The sequence below is a fragment of the Diadema antillarum genome, unplaced genomic scaffold (genome assembly GCF_040938485.1).
Source record: "Diadema antillarum isolate AM-2024a unplaced genomic scaffold, OU_Dant_1.0 seq00001503_RagTag, whole genome shotgun sequence".
Lineage (NCBI taxonomy): Eukaryota > Metazoa > Echinodermata > Echinoidea > Diadematoida > Diadematidae > Diadema > Diadema antillarum.
The window spans coordinates 442,747-464,461 of record NW_027272237.1 but is presented as its reverse complement, the minus strand read 5'-3'; the positions used below and the strand labels follow the sequence as shown (position 1 = coordinate 464,461).

Genomic DNA, 21,715 nt, shown 5'->3' with positions numbered 1-21,715 from the left:
GTAGTTAGGCTGAACTAGAACTAAGAGTATGGATTTACAGGGACATTTATACTAAAACTTGTGAATACATTATTATTAACACTTTGCATAAAATGAAAGGGGAGATTATTATTTACTAATACATATGCTGAATATTTCTAAGAAGGGCAATCCAAATTTGGGAAGGGGAAAGTTCTTATACCATATTTGGTCATGAGATTTTATGAATGAACTCACTACTCTGTTGTAGTGGTCGTCAGCACAGTGGAATGTGCTGGTCAAGTGTTTAGGCAGAAATCTAAAACAAAGGGGCACTTAGATGTGGGTGGAATGGGTCAGTGGGGACTGACCACTTTCCAAATAAACCAGTGCGTCATGCGTTATAATGCACTGCAAGGACATCTACAGTGGGGAAGTGAGGAGTGGGGAGATAGACACAATTTTGGGTCTTACAATAGTGATAAGATAATAATGAAGATAAAATATCATGGCAAATAATGATTATGTTGATTCTGATACTAATCAGTGGCGGATCCAGAGGGGGCGCACCAGGAGCGCGCCCTCTCTTTATTTTTGGTTAAAACAAAATAAATAAAAAGAAAAAATGGGGGGGGGGGGTGCGTGCGCCCCCTTTACGGAATTCCTGGATCCGCACCTGCTAATGATGGTGATATTGATAATGAACGTAACAACAACAACTTGTAATCATTCGATCACTTATGTATTAATCACCATGCCTACGTTGTCAATAAAAGCCTGTCATCCTTTTCTTTCGTTCTCTCCCTCTCCCTCTCCATCTCTGTTTAATGCAGATTGCTAGAGGAGTACAAGAAAGGTCGACCCGGTCGGAAACCTACACTTCTAAAAATAAAGGTTCGTATGACATCCCCAACCCATCAATATATCATCTTTCCCTTTCTTTCTTTCCCATCCTTTCCTTCTCCCTCCCTCTCCCTCCTTCACTCCGTCTCACGTCCCAAAACTCTTGTATCGTGACCAGGTGAGGGAGACTCTGTTTTCATACCGTGTAAGAACCCCTTTTTTATCTCTTTAAAGTCCACCCTCAAAATAAGTTTGTTTGAATATAGAACAGGCAAAAGAAGAGCAATATACAGGGAAAGCTTTATTAAGTTTTGATTAGACGTGAAAAAGTTATAAAACTTTGAAGGTATATGACAGAAATTGACGTCTACATGGTGTAGCATGTGAGCTCACCTACTGTGCATAAAATTCTTTTTTATTATTTCGTTATTGATGACGGAATAATTATCATTTTCTCCATGCAGGGGTTGCATACGATTATTCACAATGATAGCATTAAGGGCGCATATACGATTGGAAATTCTACTTGATGGACAAATGGAAACTTCTCATTTTATAGTACAGACTGAGCAAAGGGGGTGTATTTTATTGATCACAGCTTCCAATTGATACAACAGTCTTGATCACAATTTGCTCAAACTTTCACGTCCTGTTCGTGCGATGTTTCTGCTTTTATGCACACAAACACATTTCCATGGTTGATTAAGTTCCCTTTAGCATTGCCATTGCATTTTAAAACAACGTTTACAAGCAGCTCATCCCCCCCCCTCCCATTCACTCGCGCACTTACACATTCATTTTTGTTGCTTGATATTTGTTCTACAGGAGTAACTGCACAACTGCACGCCTTCTTTCTTTTTGAAGTTACGTCTTCAAAATTTCTTTGGCGGAATTTGTTCGTCATGAGCGTCATGTGTGGCTTCGCATTGTGACTCTGTTGATCAAAATTAAGTGGAAAACTCCCCAAATAGTATACGGTGCAGATTTTAGTGTTGAGACATAAATGAGATAGCTTGAAATGAAATTATAGTTCACAAGCCTTTACATGGTCATGCGTCATCGGCCTCGCAGCTTTAGCCTCTCAACGGGTTCAGTTGTGCCGCGATGGGAAATTAAATCTTTCCTCCAAGGTTTCTGGTTCATCTCACGATTTGCTCCTACCCATGTCTTGTTATACCACGCCGGGGTGCCGGTGGCTATCCATGTACTCGCGCAGTGATAATTAAGAGGGAATTATTCGCGGTTTAATCACTCCACCGAAAGCTTTCTAAGTCGGTAAATTGAAGTAAATTGATCCTGTGAGGTGATGTTAAGTAGGGTTCTGATGGTAATTTCCACGCATAATCTAGTAGCGCTCCACATTTCGAACCGCAGTAACCCTATATGCTTACACCCTAACCAACATTCGATTGACATTCCTTGATCGCCCTTGGGTTGTTTGTACATGGTCTGGGTCTAGTGTATCGTATGAGCTGGATTCGTCGCTTGTCGAGCGCCATTTCGCCCCATGACTCAAAGTAACGGCAGGAGAAGTTTCCCAACGAAAGCACTTTATACGAATTCTTGATTCACCACCCAAATCTATTTTAAAGGCATAGATATGTATCGAGAATTGCTCAGAGCTGCATAAAACGTGTTGAAAGTGTGCTGTATGAAAGACATAAATATTATAATTTTTTCGTTATCAATCAATACTGTTATTATTGATATTGTCTTTGATATATTTATTTTGTTATTTTTGTTTTCATTGTGAATTATATGAGTAGTATTATAATCATTATCAAAATAAGTTTTAAAGTAGTATCATAGTTGTCACAATAAACATTATTAGTGATAAAATTTTCAGAGTATCATCGTTCGCATTTATCATCATCCTCCACCACTTGTCCACACCGCCATTAATCACAGTAGCGTTAAAGCGCTTGAGGGAAAAGTGTGTAATTATGGGGAAAAAATCCCTTTGAAGATAGTCTATTTGTTTATTTGTTTGATAATTTGGTTAGTTGATAAGTTGAGATTGGGTTTCTTTTTTTTACCGAATTGAATGCAAATTTGTTAGCCTTCATTTTCAGCTTGGGGAGACGGGAAGAGAGAGATTGAGATTGGGTGGAGATAGGGGGAGTGAAAAAAGAAACACCGCGTGTATCGTGTGTTTTTGGTTCAGTACCAATACAGCGCAATGAATCAGCACAATGAAAAAATATTAATGATGTCATAGTCGTATTATTGAATCACAATTATTTTGATACAACTTAATTGCCTGCTTCGTATGAGTGGACGCGTAAAAATCCAAATATTGTCAACATACCATACGACAATGTATAATCGTAGTTACGGGCTGATTTTCAAAGGGACGCTATACGTTTGTTCTAATTTATTATAATGGCCGTATTTAGTCAAATTGATACCAAGTACTAGTAGTCACATTACCGACAACAACAAAAAATAAATATATAAAACTTCTGCTTAACAAACCTAACACTCTCCTCTTTGTCCACTCTGTGTGCGGATACGACAGTGGAATAAACAAAGATAAATTTCATTTTACGTTGGATGGCTCTTTCGTCATATTTGCAAGCGAAAACAGTAGCTGTTTTTCCCCTTTCTTCTCCTTTTCTTGTCTGAGGAGAAGAGATAATACGAGGGCAAGTGAATACAAATTGCGTTATGAGGGATAATTGAGAGGTTTCGACGGCACTTTGGGTGGTTGGGTAATGTATCATCCTCGATACGATTCTGGAAGAGCGCCTTGACATTTCTCGCGCCGCAAGCCACTGACGAGAGATAGCGGCATTGTGGGCTTCTCTCGCAGGGGGCTCCTTAATCATTTATTCCACATTTTGATCCAATAAAGATCGGCCGAATTCGCGCCATTTTCCATTACGCCTTCGTACCACGTGACTCAACATGAATCACGTCGGTGCGGTGGCAGAGACATATATGGAAGTCTCGCGATGGGTATAGGGACGATTTTATTATGATAATGGCGGGAAGTCGTTGCGAAGAATGAACTACAATATCGCAGCAAGCTTTGGTGGTGGTGACTCATTGATTTTATCGTAATGAAGAATATCCAGATCGCTCGTCGAAGGAGCTCCGCCGATTATTATTAAACAGAGAAAAAGGTTGTTTGCTTGTCTCGATCGGGATGGAAAGGCTAATCTCGACGCGTCAATATTATGCAGAGAATACCCAGCGAAGTCCCCCTCCTCGATTCATCTCGATTGATGCAGCGTAATAATATTTCTCCCGGGAAAACAAGGGATATTGATACTTTCCAGACGCAAACATGTTATTGTGCTCTCGCTTCAGAAAATAGATACGGATGCATTTCTCTCCATCTCCCGTTGCCATAAATTATAATGGCTTCATAAGACCTTTGAATATGTGAAGTTATAGTAACTCCGTCTTCTTTTTAATACATTGGATTTGACAATATCCCCACTGATTGTCATCACTTTGGAGTGACAATAATTTGTCCGCACTATATCTTATCTCTGTTGATTTGCTGATGTTTGTCGTTTGGACCGCAAAATGGTGAACGGAAATCATAAAGAAAGAGGAGGAGGAGGAGAGAGAAAAGGGGGAAGAGAGGAAAGAATGAAGTATTTCTAATGTCGCTTACCCCTCAATTTGTATTCAACTAGTATCATTTACATCTACATTTGATTCCGGCATATGGTGACGTATTATGTTTTGAGTGCATGAGTGTGCCTTGGTAATTTTTTTTTTCCCACTCATAATATGAAAAACATAAAGTGTAAGGCATTTGCTTTTAACTCATTCATTTTTTCCAGATTAGCGCACCAACCATAAAATTCTCTAGCCCTTAAAATGTCACGTTCATGTATTAGCAGAATTTTGTGGTTCGCTGAAAAAAAAAGATGTCTTTCTCACCCCCCCCCCCGTCAAACACATTTTTTCGCCCCGTCCTACTCTATTTTGTTTTCGTTTTGACTCTCCCAATCATCATTATTATCACTTTACTTCTCATGCTTATTATCATCATTATCATCATTATAATTATCATCATTATAATTACTATACTCTGATGGCAATTATCAAAACTATTCGGCTTGGATGAATGAATAATAATAGTCTGTTCAAACGAATAACAACATAATGAGTATTGCCAGATTTTGTTTTGGGGGCAATTTAGCAGGTTTATTGTTATTATCGTGCTTGATGCCAATTTGTCCCTAGAGCTTACTGAAGCTCGAGATTACGATGATGATATTGTGTGATTAATATGCCAACTTCTATAGGTGTGCATAAAAGGGTCTGGGAAAAATACAACCACGTTTGTATTATAACAATATTTACATTTGCTACATTTTTTTTCTTGTTACTCCGTCGCTTCAAATTCCGCAAAGCAATGGACTTACTCCTTCTCAATATGTGTGTCTTATTCTCCTCTTGAAGATATAGGCCGTCCTTGTTTAATTAACGGCATGGTCTTTGTCAAAACAATGTGAACTCATTGCAGCCTATAAAAGCTCTACCCAGCGTGATAGAGGTATATTTATCATAAAAATAAACCAATGGTGCCTATCATTGCAGAATACATATGTTTATACTTACAAGTCTAAATGTCATAGCTCATTTAGATTGTCTGGAATTAAGAGGTATATTAATGTATGTGTCTTTCAAGTTTGTCTGTCCCGCTTCATGATGACAATTTTTGTGTATAGACGACAAGTGGCAAAAAAAAAAAATCTGAATGCCTGCGTGAAAAATACAAACAGGTAGAAGGACAGATAGACACAAAAATAATAATATCAGATTAGATTGTCTGCTTGGTTCGACATCATTTTCCTTATCCCCCTCCTCCCCCCCCCCCCCCCTCCCCCTTTCGCCTTCCGCCTCTGATGGAAGACGATACAGATGAATAACTTCGTGTGATTTGGTCATTATTCAAACATGAAGCATCTGGGGGCCTCCGGAATACGTGCGCGCTCCGGATCACGTCTGCACTGGCCTCGGCGAGCCTTGTGTTGGTTATTTGCGTGTCTGAGCAGGTTACGTACATTCACTCACTGTATTCACCCATCCCATGGATTCGTTTGTCTCCGACCTTAACCCTCAGCATGCCAAATTAAGTTCCTCTCTATGTATGTATGTAGGTGGAATTTGTGCACATTATTTTGACTTACTGGCATAAAAAGGGTTAAAAACAAACTTCAAACTGTAGCAGTTCATGTTTAGGGTGATTCCAATAATTTGAGTAAAAAGCAAACATATAGAACCCGGGAATGTACCTTTAAAAAAGGGATCAAAATCTAGGAATGTGTAAGGAATTTGATAGTTGTTTTCCCGATGTGTTCTCGCTGAATGATGTCATTGGTGACAGTCATGTTAGCAATATTAGTGAGATGAGCTGATGGTGTCATCGCCGTGCTGAACAATCTTCACTGATACTCTCATTAACTGACCTTGGGCATACTGTATTCCTGTACACTAGAATTTCCCCAGACAATTACAGCAATTAGGACTTACACGTACCCAAAGGTTATGTTTTAGTCGTCAAATTTGTGTTTTTTATATAAAAGCTTACTGTATACTAATGATTGTGGTGCCATGACGTCATTGTCCATTAATTAGAGTATGCGATTGCGTCCGTCCTTCCTGTTTCGTGAAAACGGATGAAACGAAGAATTCCATTAAAACATTCTTTCCTATCACATTCTGATAATTTAACAGTCGTTCCGTTTGCTAGCGTTTACTATGATAATGAACGTTAACGGCTGCCCTTTAAAATGCTTGTGTGTCGACATCCCTGCTGGTCTTACATGTAGGGAATGTCAACTATAGGCACCATCTCACGGAGGTGCCAGAGACGCAAAAGGCAGCGTGTATTCCGTTTATCAGGGCAATTATTTCAAGGGTCCTTGGAGCACTCGGAAATGCATTCGAATGTGAATTCAGCAACTCCAATTTAATAAGATGTTTGAAATTCATTTTCTGGTTTGCTGGTGTTTTCAGAACATATTACATTACCTGCATAACAGAGTAAATTTTGTTGCTGCTGTTGTTGTTTCCTGATCGCCAAGCATTGGTTGAATACTGTAAACGTTCGAAGGAAGAATCGCTATGTACAAGATATCTGTGATCAATACCAGATCTATTTTCCTCTATTCTTTAATCGCAATCTTTGCGTTTCCTTTTCTTCCTTTTTCTCTTCTTTTCTCATTTCAGAAAAAAAAAATGAATTGTACGTTTGCTCCATTTACAATCTCATTTCCTCCATCATTATTCAAAGAATCATTAAAAACACAAATTCTCCTTCGTCTTCTTCTTATTCTCCTTGTCCTTCCTCTATTTTTTCCTCTTGCATCTTCTTCTTCCTCTTGTTTTTTTTTTCTTGTCCCCCCTCCTCCTCCTACTTGTTTATTTTTCCCTTCCCTCTTCTATTCCTGTCGCCGCACTATACCATATAATAGTTACGTTCAGACGACAAGCCCTATCCTCGAGGTTAGGGCTTGTCGTCTGAACGTTACTAATATTGCTACACTTTTTCTTTCCTTTTTCCTTGTACACTTTATAGCTATAGGCCTTCCCGTGTGTGTAATGATAAGACGAGTAATAGCTATTATAGGGCCTGAACAATGTAAATGTGGCGAAATGATTTGTAGAAACCTACCTAGCTATGCCCTCTGTCTCATCAAAATATTGACTTCTACTCGTACTACGTTATGACGTCACTGTCGCGTTTCCTCGGCATGGAGATGTAGCCTCGGATTCGATACAGAGACGTTAAATTTTCATCAAGTTAGTAATCTAAACATGCTAAAAGAAAACTCTTGTATTATCTGTGATCACCAGGATCGTGCTGAACAAACAAGAAATGCGAACGAAAATTTTAGGATCGCAATTGGTCACAGAGTGAGACCGGCCGATGGCGATTATGGAGAAGTGAGCCATGACAAACCTCATTGTGTTTGTTTGCAGGGTGGTGCATAGGATGAGCGTAGATCAAGCACCGATTAGTCAAATGCCAATTGAAGTAAAGGAAATTATCGGGGATAGTGAAAACGATCGTCGTCAAACATCTATGTTTGACGTGTACAGACACACACACACACACACACACACACATACTTTTTTTTTGTTTTTCAACGATGTTTATTCTGTTCCATTCAAAGTAATAGAAAACAAATAACAATTTTCATTTGCTACAACTGAAATGACGAAAATATACATTTGTGATCATAATAGCAAATTTGCTATTGCTGTACATAATGACATAACAAAAATTACATTTTCATGAACAATTATCACACCGTCCCAACAGTTTAGTCTGACGGTACTGCCTTCCAGCGTGGATAAGCAATTAACGTACTGTCAGGCGTTAATTGCAGAAGGCTTCATTGACTTGATCCATTTCTCTCGTTCGTCTCCTAACCTACTTTAACAAACAATAAAATGTGCTAAGCGCGCAGTTCAACGTCGTCGATGGAATAAAATCCTTTCTCACCGCCCGCGAAGAGAGCTCCGATATCAATACGGCATTGATTAATTCTAACCTAGGCCGCCAAGTTCGAGATTAAAAAACAGCATAGTCTGCATCCCTCGACTTCATCTGCGGAGCCCGCTCAAATCCGACCCATCTCCCTACGCATCAATCCCTCGAAAGAAACCCTTGCAGTGGGTAACGTAAGTCAGCTGGTACATTAATGACTATGTCCCGATATTTGATATCTCTTATCGTCATACTCATCCGATTTGAGGAAGTCTTCACGGGTCGACATAACGACATGATTATTTATAAGTGGCTGCAACCAAAGACTAAGAGTAGGCGCTGAGTACACGTAGGGGCATACGGTAGACTCATTACGTGTAGAACGAAGATGAGTCGTTCTCAGCCTTAAAGGTAGCAATCTAGGAGAAGGTTGCTATGTATACCTTCAGATTATGTCTTGTCTTTACCCCTTAAAGTCACTGGGGAGCGTATACTTGCGTCCAAGGAGAAAGTCGTCTCAAATTCTATTTCAGATTTTATATCCAATTAAGGCAAGGCGCTAAGAAGTCGATGCGAAAATGTATGTGAACGAGAAAATAATATGGCAATGAGAAAATATTTGTCATGGACGCGGAAAGAGAAAAAAACCAAGGTTCACACAATGATGATAAACATTGTAGTCAAATGGTTGAAATGCGTTTGAGAACTTGATACAGGTATGATGTCACTTGGAGCGAAACAGATATGCATATGAAGTATTCGAAAGGCCTGCTAAGGCGTACATGTATGCTTGTCGTGCATTTTCATCAGAGGGTTTCGTGGTATTGATTTGTTTTGCATTTTGTAATGAATCAGTTTTAGATTCATTTCTGCAAAACGCTTCTCCTTTTTTATTTTCCTCTCTTCCTTTACTTCTTCCTATTATGTTACTCTATCGCCAAAAACTTTCATCTCAGATGCATATTGTTATTATCCAGATGCATATTGTTATTATCCAGATGCTATAGTGAATATCAATTGATGGTGCGATACATGAGAAGTGATGTTAATGTGTATTTTTGAATGAATACCTTATGTGTATCTCAGCAAAATATCTAATGAATAAATCATTTGGCATTCCGTCGAGTAGTCGGACATTTATATATCCGCAATAACCAGGGAGGTGGAAAAAGAACGGGAAATCTCATTTTATGATGATATCTCTTTGCAAATTCTCCAAGCCTTCGAAAGAAGTATGGAAAGCGTCGGGAGCCCGTGGTCATGTATAGCACATGTCATTCCCGCCTCAATACTGTACACGTAGCCAAGATAACAAAGATAATGAAACGTCCGTCCAACATAATATCCTCCTCTACCTCTTCAAATGTTTATCGGAACGAGTTAGTTGGCACGTTCCTCATATTGTTTTTGTTTTGCTTTTTTTAATTTCTTTTGCGTTTGAGAGGAAGGTACGTTCGTTGCTGAGGCCCCCCAATTTCCACATAAAATGTCATCGACAATATGCTGAGTGACATCAGGGTGCTCTACATCCGATATAAGAGACACGCTTTACCCCTTATTAAGTATAAATAGCATTTTACCTCTTACGAAAACTGGGTTTTTTTTTCGGGACTGGATAACAACAATTAGCAAGTGAAAGTGATTTTACATATTTTAAACTTAAATTCTCTCTCTGATGTGGCGATGTGGTTTTTGTTTCATGTTTGTAATGTTTATGATATATATCCTATATTCTTTACCTGGTCGAATAAATAATAATAATAACAATAATCATCATCATCATCATCATCATCATCACATCATCATCATCATCATCATCATCATCATCATCATCATCTTTGGCTCTCTACTGAATGATTTATTAGAGCCGGAGTCACGCATTTCTATATAGTATCAATGGAGATAATAAGGTATACATAGGCCTGTTCTGAAGTGACTGAACGAAAGACATGATACACACGAACGTCCTGGGAAGATTTCATTAGAATTTAACTATACATAAGTGTCTTCTTGATGCGCTGGCATTGGAGGATGCTTCTAGCATTCCTATAGTCAATCTGACTACGAATTGTATAATTTAATATCTGCATATTTTCGTCTAATCACCACTGTTATGATTATGCAAGAACACTGGATTTTTTTTTTTGTGTGTATGTGTGTGTGTGTTGTGTGTGTGTGTGTGTGTATGTTGTTGATGGTATCATTTGGCCGAAATTCTTGTCAGAAATGATGCGACTATGGAGACAAGGCCCGAATCTTAAGATTTATTGATTAGAATGAAATCAACAATGTAACAGCCTGTCGTTTGTATCTCGCCCTTGAGCTTGATTCAACGATATTTCACCTCATGAAATAATGCCGCATCCCATTCACAATAGTTTTTTTTTTTTTTTTTTTTTGATGGCTTTGGATATGCGCTGTGTGGAAGGAATTATCAGTTCCAAGGGGAAATGGCCGGATTATGTCTGAAAAGTTACAAGATATATGATTATCATAATGGTTGAATATGCACATAAAAGATGTTGTGAAGATGTGCATGATACGATTTATGCCCCTACACGAGTAGTATAGTCATTAAAGGTCGTAAGGATTTTTCAGTTCTAATAAACCAACTCCATCTCGTCCCGTTTACATGAACATACTGTACAATACACACTGCTTTTGGCTTGGAGAAAAGGACGACGACGTCTCGAAACGTCTCGATCCGTGACTGCAGGATATTGTGAGTGATGTCGACCTTTAACGATATTAGAACTCACCCGAGGTGGACGCTAATGTGTCGGGTATTTATCTCGCGAGCTCCTATACCAGCGATCGTTCGTGACATTTCCAGACGGGCTCTTTCTAATACGCGCCACACACCTTAGCCTTCAATAGCATTCTCTCCTTCGTCTTTCCTTCCCTTCTCGTCCGCTCTCTCCCTCTCCTTCTCCATCCTCTTCCTCTGTCGCTCTCAAGCAATTCAGACTCAATTGAGTCTGGACGAGATGACGATGGTATGGGTGATGTTCTGCCGGCGATGTCGACAAGGCCAATGGCATGATTATATACACTCACCCTTTGGCATCGCGAAAAATACCTTGTCACCAAGGCGATGGGATTAGATCGTGACGAAGTCACTTGGTGACACTACATGTAATTACAAATTATATGGTATACATTGTGTGTGTATATGTGTATATATACGATAGATAGATAGATAGATAGATAGATAGATAGATAGATAGATAGATAGATAGATAGATAGATAGATGTAATAATGTCACATACTAGATGGAGACTTTTGGAACGGCCTGTGCAAGCTTTGTTTGTGTGTGTGTGGGATAATCTTATTCAGTAATTCGTGATCATTCACATTATTCATACATATTAAATCGCGAATTGTGCCATGCATCATTAAAAACGAATTCCTCATTTTTATCATTTTTTCTTTCTCTCTCTCTCTTTTGGTTTCCAATGATCTCTTCATACACTGTTATTCCGATCCCCATGCCGGTCCCCATCCACGAAAAACATCCTCTTAGATTGATTCAGACATTCTGTATATTATCATGATTATATGCAAGGATGTTATATGGTCATACTTGGTTATGGTGATACCTCTTTGGTGGTCATGGTGATACCTCTTTGGTGGTCATGGTGATACCTCTTTGGTATATGCAATCAAAAAACGCGCATACTAAAGCACTTTATATGGCTTGATCTCTCTCTCTCTCCTCCAATGTCGTCAGCTATTACATGATAGCACATCCTGAATAAGCGCTACATCACTCACATGGTTCCGTTGGGATTTTCTTCCGTTCTGTGGCTGTGTCATAAAGTTAAAGTATCTGAAGAAAAAGAAAATGTCATCAAAATGTGAAACTGAATTTTTAACCCTGCTACATGGAAATCCATGTGTGATAGTTTGAAGGAAAAATGCAAGGTTGTTGGTTTTTTTTTCCTATCGACTAGCTTGAGAACAATTAGGGGTTCAAATATTAAACCAGGGAAGTAGAAAGAGATCTCTTCCCACCTCCCTGAATAAACTGAAAGAAATAGATAATAGCGATATAGATCCCTGCATGTATAACAGGATGTAAAGTGATTCAAGCACTTTCCATTACAACATTACCAATAATGCCTCCAACTGCAATAACGCGACCACATACTCATGGATCTATAGGAAAAAGACTTTGACCTAAAGCTATGATAAACGTTGGACGGAAACCCTTGGAGATTGCCATAGCTTCCTGTATGCGGCCATAAACACCCTGGATCCGTGGTAATTCATACCATCATTTCATGCGTTTTTGCCAAACTTTTTTTTTTTTTGTGCTGTGTGTGTGGGGGGGGGGGGGTTTTGTGTGTTTGTTTGTTTGTTTGTTTGTTTGTTTGTTTGTTTGTTTGTTTGTTTGTTTAGAGGATATCATATGCATATAATTATATTCCATATGTAGTACTAGTAGTTATAACTGCGATAGTAATTGTTTATCAGAGATGTTTGGGAGGCAGCTTTCACCCCAGATGATTATTGTACGGAGAAGATCTATTGAATTCTAAATGAACCAAAAGGAAACACCCTCGACAGGGTCCCAATACCGTACACCATGCATAGAGAGCAATAGAGAGTAAACATTATCCTTTATAGGGCAGAGATTGTGACATTTTAAATGTCCTTCTCACCCCCACTTTAAAGGGATGGTGTAGTTTTGGTTGATGTAGGGGATTCAGAGTTTGACTTCTTGTGAGATTATTGGAAACCTCTTCTGAAATATAAAAGAGCATACAATATTCTAAGCCTGAAAGAGGAGTCGAAAGTTTAGTTGATGAAAATCGGTTTTGAAATGGCTTAGATATCCTAAAACAAAGTAAAACAAAGTGGTCCTATCAAAATAGGGGTCCCATGCACATTTTACTAGAACCTCTTTCTTTTTGAATATCTCGACCATTTCAAAACCAATTTTCATCATAAAACACTTTGAATTCCTCTTAAAATTGTATGCTGTGTAATATTTCATATACATGCACTGTTTCTATTGTCTCACAAAAAGTTCAAACCTGAATCCCAATCCCAACCATAGCTATACCATCCCTTTAACTATAATCACTGTTAACATCATTATTTTCTGTCATTACTGTTGTTATTTCAACCAGTAGTAGTAGCAGCAGCAGTAGTAGTAGTAGTTGAAATAGTTGAAGTATAGCTGGAAGATGAGACCGGCCCACCACCCTGAGTAGTATGCTGTAGGTGTTGGTTGTTGACGATAGGCAAGAGATGACAGTGTGAATCAAGCGGCCGTCTGAACCCGCGGGAAACGGTCATTTCGCCGGATGAGCAGCGTGTGCCATCGACAGAAGCAATTACAAAGTCTCATTTTATCCCGCTCGCAAGATATTGAGTGTCGTCAGCCATGTTAGCTGGAGTGACACTTCATTCGGTCGGGAAGGGGCGGGTTTGCGAGGGAATGGACTTGAATGAATCTGTTCCTTGTCTTTTTAAGAGCAACACGGAATTGCATTTTTTTTTCTCAGTTAGTCTATTCTTCTTGCGCTGGCTATGTAACAGAGAATGATATGACATTGAGGATGTCTCGATTTAAGTTACAAAACACTTCAAATTGTCAAGTGTCTCTTTATACAGTTCTGCGCGATCAGAATTACGAGGTTGCAGTTTTGAAGACTCTTATTGCTCATTAAGGGGATATTTCCCTTGCTCGTTTAACGAGACTCTTAAGAGAGATTCTGTTCTTGTTTTGTCTTTTAGTGAATTCTAGTTCGATATGAAAAGGATTCATGTGGGGTTTCATTCTTACAAAGAAAATGCTGCCACAGTTAACACATACACTGTATAACTTCCTGTCGTATACTGATCTCGTCAGAGCATTTTTGTGACTGGAAGACAAATTGAATAATTTTAGAGATTATAAAGAATGTCAGGAGCGACAATATACTTGCCACGTTGACCTTCTCCGGACCAAATAGCAGTCATAGCACTGACATCTCATACAGTATACTGTAGTTGTCAATGGTACTGTCAGAGGTAATGAGCGCGTGAAGTGAGGCGCAGTGATTTGGTTCGACAACAGCTTAAAAAAAATATGGGAATTTTTCTCCTGCGAGTCCTGGCAGAAAACGTTTGAACACAGGTTGGATGCGATTATATTGTTATGTTCCGTGATGATTACAAGTAACCCACTCTTTACTAGTGGAATATAGTGGTGATTTCATTGGAGCTGCCGCATGCGGAAATGGGGGTGAATTTGACCGAGATAATCTTGTCGAGATTTTCTCATGAATCACATATTTCATTGTTGCTGTCTTGTTTGATTGTGTGAAATTCAATGACGGCACATTCAGCAATGAATTGCTGAATATTGTGATGTTATCTCTCAGATGTGTACAAAGGTGTTCTCTCCGCTTTCGGGCGTGACACAATTCGGTATCGCATCAATTACCCCTTTAAAAAAGAAAAAGAAAAATGAAAAAAGAAAAAGAAAATAAGAAAAATGTTTACTCGACACCCACTTCAACCACGCTCAATGGCTTCAATGTTGCAATTGTCACATCACGTGTGTCAACCCATTTCTCAAACGAGCACAGAGAGAGGGGAAAAAGCCGAGTTTGCCGCATTTTAGCCTGATGCTTGCGAGGTACTCGTGTTGACTTTGCATCAGGTGTGTGAATCAAGAGAAAATATTGACATTATTCGGGCGGGTCGAAACAGAACTGTGCAAGCGAGCCGTGAAAACAAGAGAAAAAACAACAGCAACGACATTCCCAATCGTACACCTCGCCACTGCCACTACGCCCGACAAAACATAAACAACCTTACATCATGCCTATTGATGACACTCGACCGATCAAGAAAAAGCTGTGTAGAGTAGAAAATGTTAACTCTGCTGGTTGAATGCTATTCCAATTTTAGCCTTTCAGAGGAAGAAGAAAGACCTGGTTTCAGCAACTGTAGTAGTCGTGTTTCTGCAAGAGACTTGCCAGTCCACTATTGCTGAGATTTTTAATCTGTGTTTTCCTCCCTATCTCTCTAAACTCATCAAAATCAGCCATTGCTTGCGATTATAACTCCATTTAATGCCAATATTTTGTTTGTTTATTGATTTGTTTTTTGTTTACTTGCTTGTTTGTTTGTTTTTTGCTGGGATTGGGGGAGCAGAGATGCTGGGGCTGAGTAAGGAAAGTTCTCCACGAGGCTGACTAACCTTCAAGCCTTATCATTGTGTACATCTGAATGTGTCAATAGTTCTTGTCGAGATGTTTGTGAATGCCAGTCTATTCCACTTCGGGTTGTTGAATTGTAAAAAAAAAAAACTAATAGAGGGAAGGGGGGGAGATCAAAAAAGAAGGGGAGGGAAAAATAAACTTCAAGTGTGCAGAGAGAGGGGGGGACCAAAAAAAAAAGAGATTTCCAGTGTACAAAGAGATAGAGATACGTGAGGACAACGACATTGACAAAAACCGCTGCGAAATGGATGGATTGGGACAAATTGGCAATATTCGTCCACTAGATGGCGCCGTTTGGTAATTGGTTGGCTCCGTGTCCTTTATTAACGTAACAATCCACGTGACAGAGTTGCATCCTTCTCTCTCACTCACATGTCGGGACATGATAACGACTTGATAATGATCCCACAAATTGTAAACGAGGACTTTGTCCTCTACGCTTGCTCTCAACTCGCACAGCGCCCTGAATGATCCACTATGCTGCCTCACCTCTATCGCACCCGACAGAGTATGTAGAAGGTTCAATGACTTCAAAATACCAGTGCGGCTGCGCCCGAAATGAGAAAGAAACTCCCACAGGTTGCATGACTGACAGTCTGTTATTTAACCCTTTATGTGCCAGGGACTTTGGACAGTGGGTACAACGTGATGGGGTTTTATGTGCCAATCAGCACTCTGAGCACACAAGAGGGTAAAGGACGGTGTTCAGTCGCGTGTTCACGCTCTGTTTAACACTTCACACGTCTCAAAGAATATCGGCTGTTCTATTTCAGTCCGACCTATTGAAATTATTTCTGTTTTCTAATCGGTGTTTATTACAATTCATATCATTTTTGTACATCTTAAAAGCGGGTAACGGCCCATGTTGTGCAAACTTAGACTTGCAGGCAGTACGTATAGGGCACGTGGTGTGAATATCGTTTAAACAAAATTGTTGTCGTTTCCAATTCATACTACTTGGACTCTCTTTCTGGTAAAGCTGTAAAATGGCAGTAATCCTAAAGGTCACGTTTTATATCTATTGCCGTATTTTTTTTCTCACTATTTTGATGGTAACGCATGTAGCCTACATACCATCAGAAATAGGTTCATTTACTAGCCTTTATTTTTTTTATACTATTTTGTATGGTGATAGTGCTTCCAGTCCAATGTCACTTCTGAACTGCATGAGAGTATATCCAGCAGTGTGTCCAAATTTCTCATCCGACGCTTGGAAAATTGTGCTTTAAAATGCGTCGATATTTCGTGTGCCAATTTCTACTGAATGTAGAGAGGTCTACGACTGTTTCAAATTATTAGGACTTGTGCCTAAACATTCACGACAGAATACGTCTTTGATTGAGTACAAACATGTACATCTCTGGATGGTTACATTCTTGAACAAGACTGGCAAGTTGATGAACATTAAAATACCATAACACGCTGCATCGTAACTTCCGTGGTTCTAAGTTCTGTTTTGTCGTTCGAGCTTTACGTATTGTATGAGGTTCCATAGGATTCTGTCTTCAATAGCTGACAATGCTTGCTTGGCTCTCCTCCGTGGCCATTTTCCAAATTCATTAACGAGTTATGAATACTCCGGGACCACGCATGGTCTTAACTTTGATTAGCCATATTGTCTACCGATATGTGATGACGTCTCCGTTGTCCGTTGTCCAGTTTATCAAACACTTCAACCTTTACGTCAGAGAAAGTGAAAAAACCTAACATCACATGGAAACCATGGCGTCCTTGTGAATGCGTAGTCATATTACTTTGATATCATCTTTATGATCCTCTGTTGTATAATCACCGCCATTGTACTATGTGAATATTATGTGAATAGCACGGACCTCTCCCTCCCCCCCCCCCCCAATTGTGTTTACCTCAGAGCGTAGGTTTGTGCTTCGTACGCGTATACAATCAATTCTTTTCTGTTACCCTACCGAAGAAAATCACGAGCCTTGCATAATAAATCAAACCCACATAAAATGCATGATCTGCACCCTCTGAATGTTCCTTTGATCCGACACATTTGCTTTCATTCACAGAGTCAAGTAGGCCTACTGTTCCTAACTCGTGTGTTGACTCTTGAGTTTATTCGTTTGTTCCTTCTTCTTCTTTCTTCCTGTACAGGAGCTGAAGTCGTGGAGAAAAACGAGTAGCAACGACCTGGTGGCCAAGGCACACAAGGATCGTCTCTTGACGGAACTCACGCAGATCCAGAACCAGGAACAAGCTGTGACCAAAGCGAAAACTATAGAGGAGCAGGACTTTACCAAGGCGCTGCCGGACAATGGACCGAACCCAACACGCATGTCCAGCGCTCCCGCAGTAGTAGAGAAGACTCAAGTGAAGGACAGCAATGGGAACTACCCGCTGATGTCCAACCGCGAGCACGATTTGAGGATCCTGAAGAAACCAAAGTCGCTGTTCCTCAGAGATCACCAGAACGAGAGTATTCAGAGCGAGCCAAAGTTTGGCAACTGTCGCGACGCCAATTCACCACTCGCCGGCAGCCTGCCGTCGCCCTATGCCGCCACTCCGACGTCGGCGTCACTCCCTACCACACCCAGCGACGAGGGCGCTCGCAATATGATGGCGTCCCCCACGCCACCAGTAGGCAGCCTGAAGCAGGGCAAGTTTGCTCTGCTGCGAAAGTACCGCAGTTCGGTAGAGGAAAACCTGCACGTGACCGTGACTGACGTCACAGTCGGGAATGTGACAGTTGCTATCAGGGAAGGCAACACACCGGCGGGATTCTTTCGGGAATGCGAGTCGCCTTCGTCCGTATCGGGGCACAGTAGCGGTTGGTGCAGTTCGTAGTCCCGCTGAGACAATGGCGTAAAGCGTCTGATGATCTACCTAAAACCTGATGAGGTTCGTGATCTGATTGTTCACGGAAATACGTGCGCGACTGCATTGTGGATAACAGGCAGAAAACTGCAACAGTTTTACTTTTAAAGAGCTAGTTCGTCGAGAAATGTACTGCATCCTCATCTTGAACCCTTTCTCGGCACACTTTCTTCTAGAACTTGTCAAAAAAAGACAGAGAAAAGTAAAAATGGCTCTGAAAAGCGAAGACCGAACATTTTGGGGATGATCGGTTGAAAGATGAAGAACGTAATGCAGAAAGAGGGAGCTAGAATGAAGCATTATCGACTGTAAAGAAGGCTAGCTTGAGTCGTTCCCCCTGACGTATGCATTCTTGCATGGAGCGAGCTCTGGCATATTAGGGATGTGGGAATGGGTTCCCTCGAGTTGTTAAAATGTTACAAAGAAGGGTCCGAACTTTTTCTCGAGACTGTCTGGTTTGCTATGTCTTTTGGTTCAGTCTCGCGGTTCCAATGCCCGTACTGTGGAGGCATGGAAAGATAGACACGTGAACGGCAGAGGTAGTTTTTATGCAAGCGTATTCATGGATGGGACGTGTGTATTGTTGAGTGGATTTGGCAAAACGATTTGTCGTACACCAGGCACGTCGGTCTACTATCGAAATGATCTCATATTTTCGTAGTGCGCACTATTCGTACACGTGTCTTGTCTGATATTCATTTTTTGATCGGGATGATAAATGACTGTTAATTCGTATAACCCAACGCACAACTATACGGTTATAGGTCTGTCTAAAATGTCAGTTGTTTTACTGTGCCATCGAGATTTTACCATCGAGACTTTACTTAGCCTCCCGTGCCTCGTAGGGTAGAAGGATAGATAGAAAGCCTTCCATTTTTTGGAGTTAACTTTAACAGTAAGTTGTCTTTCCATTTAAGTAATGTTTGTTGTGTGAAAGATTGATTAAAGCTGTAATCATTTGTCATGTGTGTTCGTTCACTGATGTTAAACGTATTTTTGAACTTATGTTTTCCTTGTAGTAGTGTGTTTTCATTCGCCTTTTTAATTTGTCGACGGTGTTGGAATGACCTGCAATGGTTTGTGAGGAAACTATTCTTGTACGATTCACACGACTGAGATGATAAAGAAAATAATCATTTGATGAATCTGGACATGATTCATTTAAGAAGTGGCATTGCTCCTTGTTATTGCATTGTTTTATGTTTTTGTACTGAAATAGAATACTATCATACCATCCGATGTACTCCGAAATGGATGGCAACAACCCAAAAGTAAGCATGAGAGTCTTGTGCTCGTTACATTTTACTGTTTCTCAAGAAGACAGCAACCCGTAACATTCTTACTTCATCTGTGTTCGAGGTGTACATACGGTATTTTTAATACGATCCATGCATTCCAAATGTTGGAAGAAACAAGCTTGTTATTGATGTTGGTAATGTTGTCAGTGTCCATCTCTTTTAAACAAGGCGGTTAGCTGTAGACTGACCTTACTAAATTCCCCTCGCCTCTACCTTGACAGTACTTTGAGCGACTTTACAGGCGAGTAGATGAACGCACTCATTTTGTGCTAGTTTGATGTTAATGGCAGCTGTTTCAGCATGACTCTCTATGAAATGTTTACAAGAAGAAAGGGGCAAAACTTGAAGGATACGTTTGACGAAAAAAAAAAAACACACGACTGAACGTAGAAGTGCCTTTGCAATGACAGACGGAAGAGAAAATTAAGCGATGGACGGAATAACTGTTGTGATAAAGTGATAATGTTGTGATGAAGCAGATACCCTGTTTATTTTCTGTTCTTTTTGTTTGCTGGAATGATACATTTTTATATCTATTCCTTTTGTTTCCTTTATTGTTTGTTACCATGAATCACGAATTAAAGAAGTGGGCGGTTTCTCATCTGGCATGATAAAAGTGAGCCTCGGAACAGCAATATTTGATTGTACAGAATTGAGAATGTTTTGGTATAGAGCCGTTGGGAAATGACTTACCGTGTGATCATCTGCGCAGAAAGAAAGCTTCCTTGTTGATCGTTCAGCAGTCGAACCCGTATGTACATAGAAAGGAGAAAGCTGAAAGGTACACATTTTTTTACGTACGAGATATATTTTTAAGAGACTGTACATACGTGGAGGCAATTTTGTAAGTGCAAAATATTGTAAGCGGCAGATGTAAAATGAAATGCAAAAATGTGATGATGTGTTTCGCGGAAGGCTAATTCGTTTGCGGCAAGAAATAGTGAAAGTTAGCGGTGTGAGGGTGGCAGTATATTTACATATGATGTGTAAATAAAACATGTTGTATGAATTGGCATGACCTGTCCGGAGGCCATGGAAGTAATGCCATACTTGTTGTTTTTTTTTTTTTGTCGAGAAACAATTACCATTGTCTGAAGAGAGAGATTTTAGTGTATAAACTGTATAAGAACAACTTGCGTCTCTCTCGTTTTGTTGATTCAACCATGTACAGTTCTCACAACTCTTGCGTACAAAAAAAGGAAAAAGATGAATAAATTTTGTTCTATTATGAAAAAAAGCAAAGTCTGTCTAGACTGTCATGATCTGCCCTTTTGCACTTGTTGAATCGTTGGCACCCTGATTGCTTATCCTGTATGTTACAAGAGATGTAAGCATTTGTTTTTTAATTGCCGATCTAGATATGATTTACAAAATTCAACATGGAATTAAAGCTACGTCCTAAATTGCCCTCATATGTGGACCAGGTGAAGCGTGAACACACTTAGATTGTGGCAATTATAGATGTCTTCGACAAATGAATGCTTGAAAGCTCAGCAAATGCTTTTGAAAGTTGTTAGCCGTTTGCACAGGCTGAGGTGCGGTGATCCACCAGTAATCAGGAGGCACATAATTCAGGCTTGCAATAGCTCAACAGAATGTTTCAATTGTTCTCCCGCCTTTTGTCTACCCCGACTTGTATCAGGCGGCGAGCAAGGCGTCTATGAAAATAATTCTAGTAATGGTTGGTTAACTTGGAAAGCATTACCCAAGAAACATGGCATGCTAGCCTCTCTGAGAATGTGCATGCTGGTGTGCGCGCACACACGGAAACACACACACACATACACACATAATTACATGCTCGCGTGCATTATATATATATATATATATATATATATATATATATATATATATATATTAGAGAGAGAGAGAGAGAGGTGGAAGTGTTCACATCACAAATGCTACCTGCGACAGAGGTTGACATCTATTGAGCTATGAACATACGATCCCTCTCTACTGGGTATCATGCTTTGTGACAGAAATTTCATTTCAGATGTTTTTAGCATAATAATTATAGTTGACACAGAATTATACACATTTTTTAATCTGTTTTACAAAGGAAATAACGATTCTTTGGTCGTATCTAAATAGCATAATATGG

At 39.8% G+C, this 21,715-nt stretch overlaps 1 protein-coding gene across 1 annotated transcript; it reads left to right on the top strand.

Moving 5' to 3' along the window:
• Positions 1-789: 789 nt before the first annotated feature.
• LOC139710132 (uncharacterized) lies at positions 790-20,798 on the top strand (the record flags this gene model as incomplete). The annotated part of the gene is made up of 2 exons (XM_071622064.1): positions 790-852; positions 17,597-20,798. Coding segments are annotated over 2 exons (753 nt in total), but the record flags the coding sequence as incomplete, so codon positions are not given.
• Between the last annotated feature and the right edge of the window lie 917 nt (positions 20,799-21,715).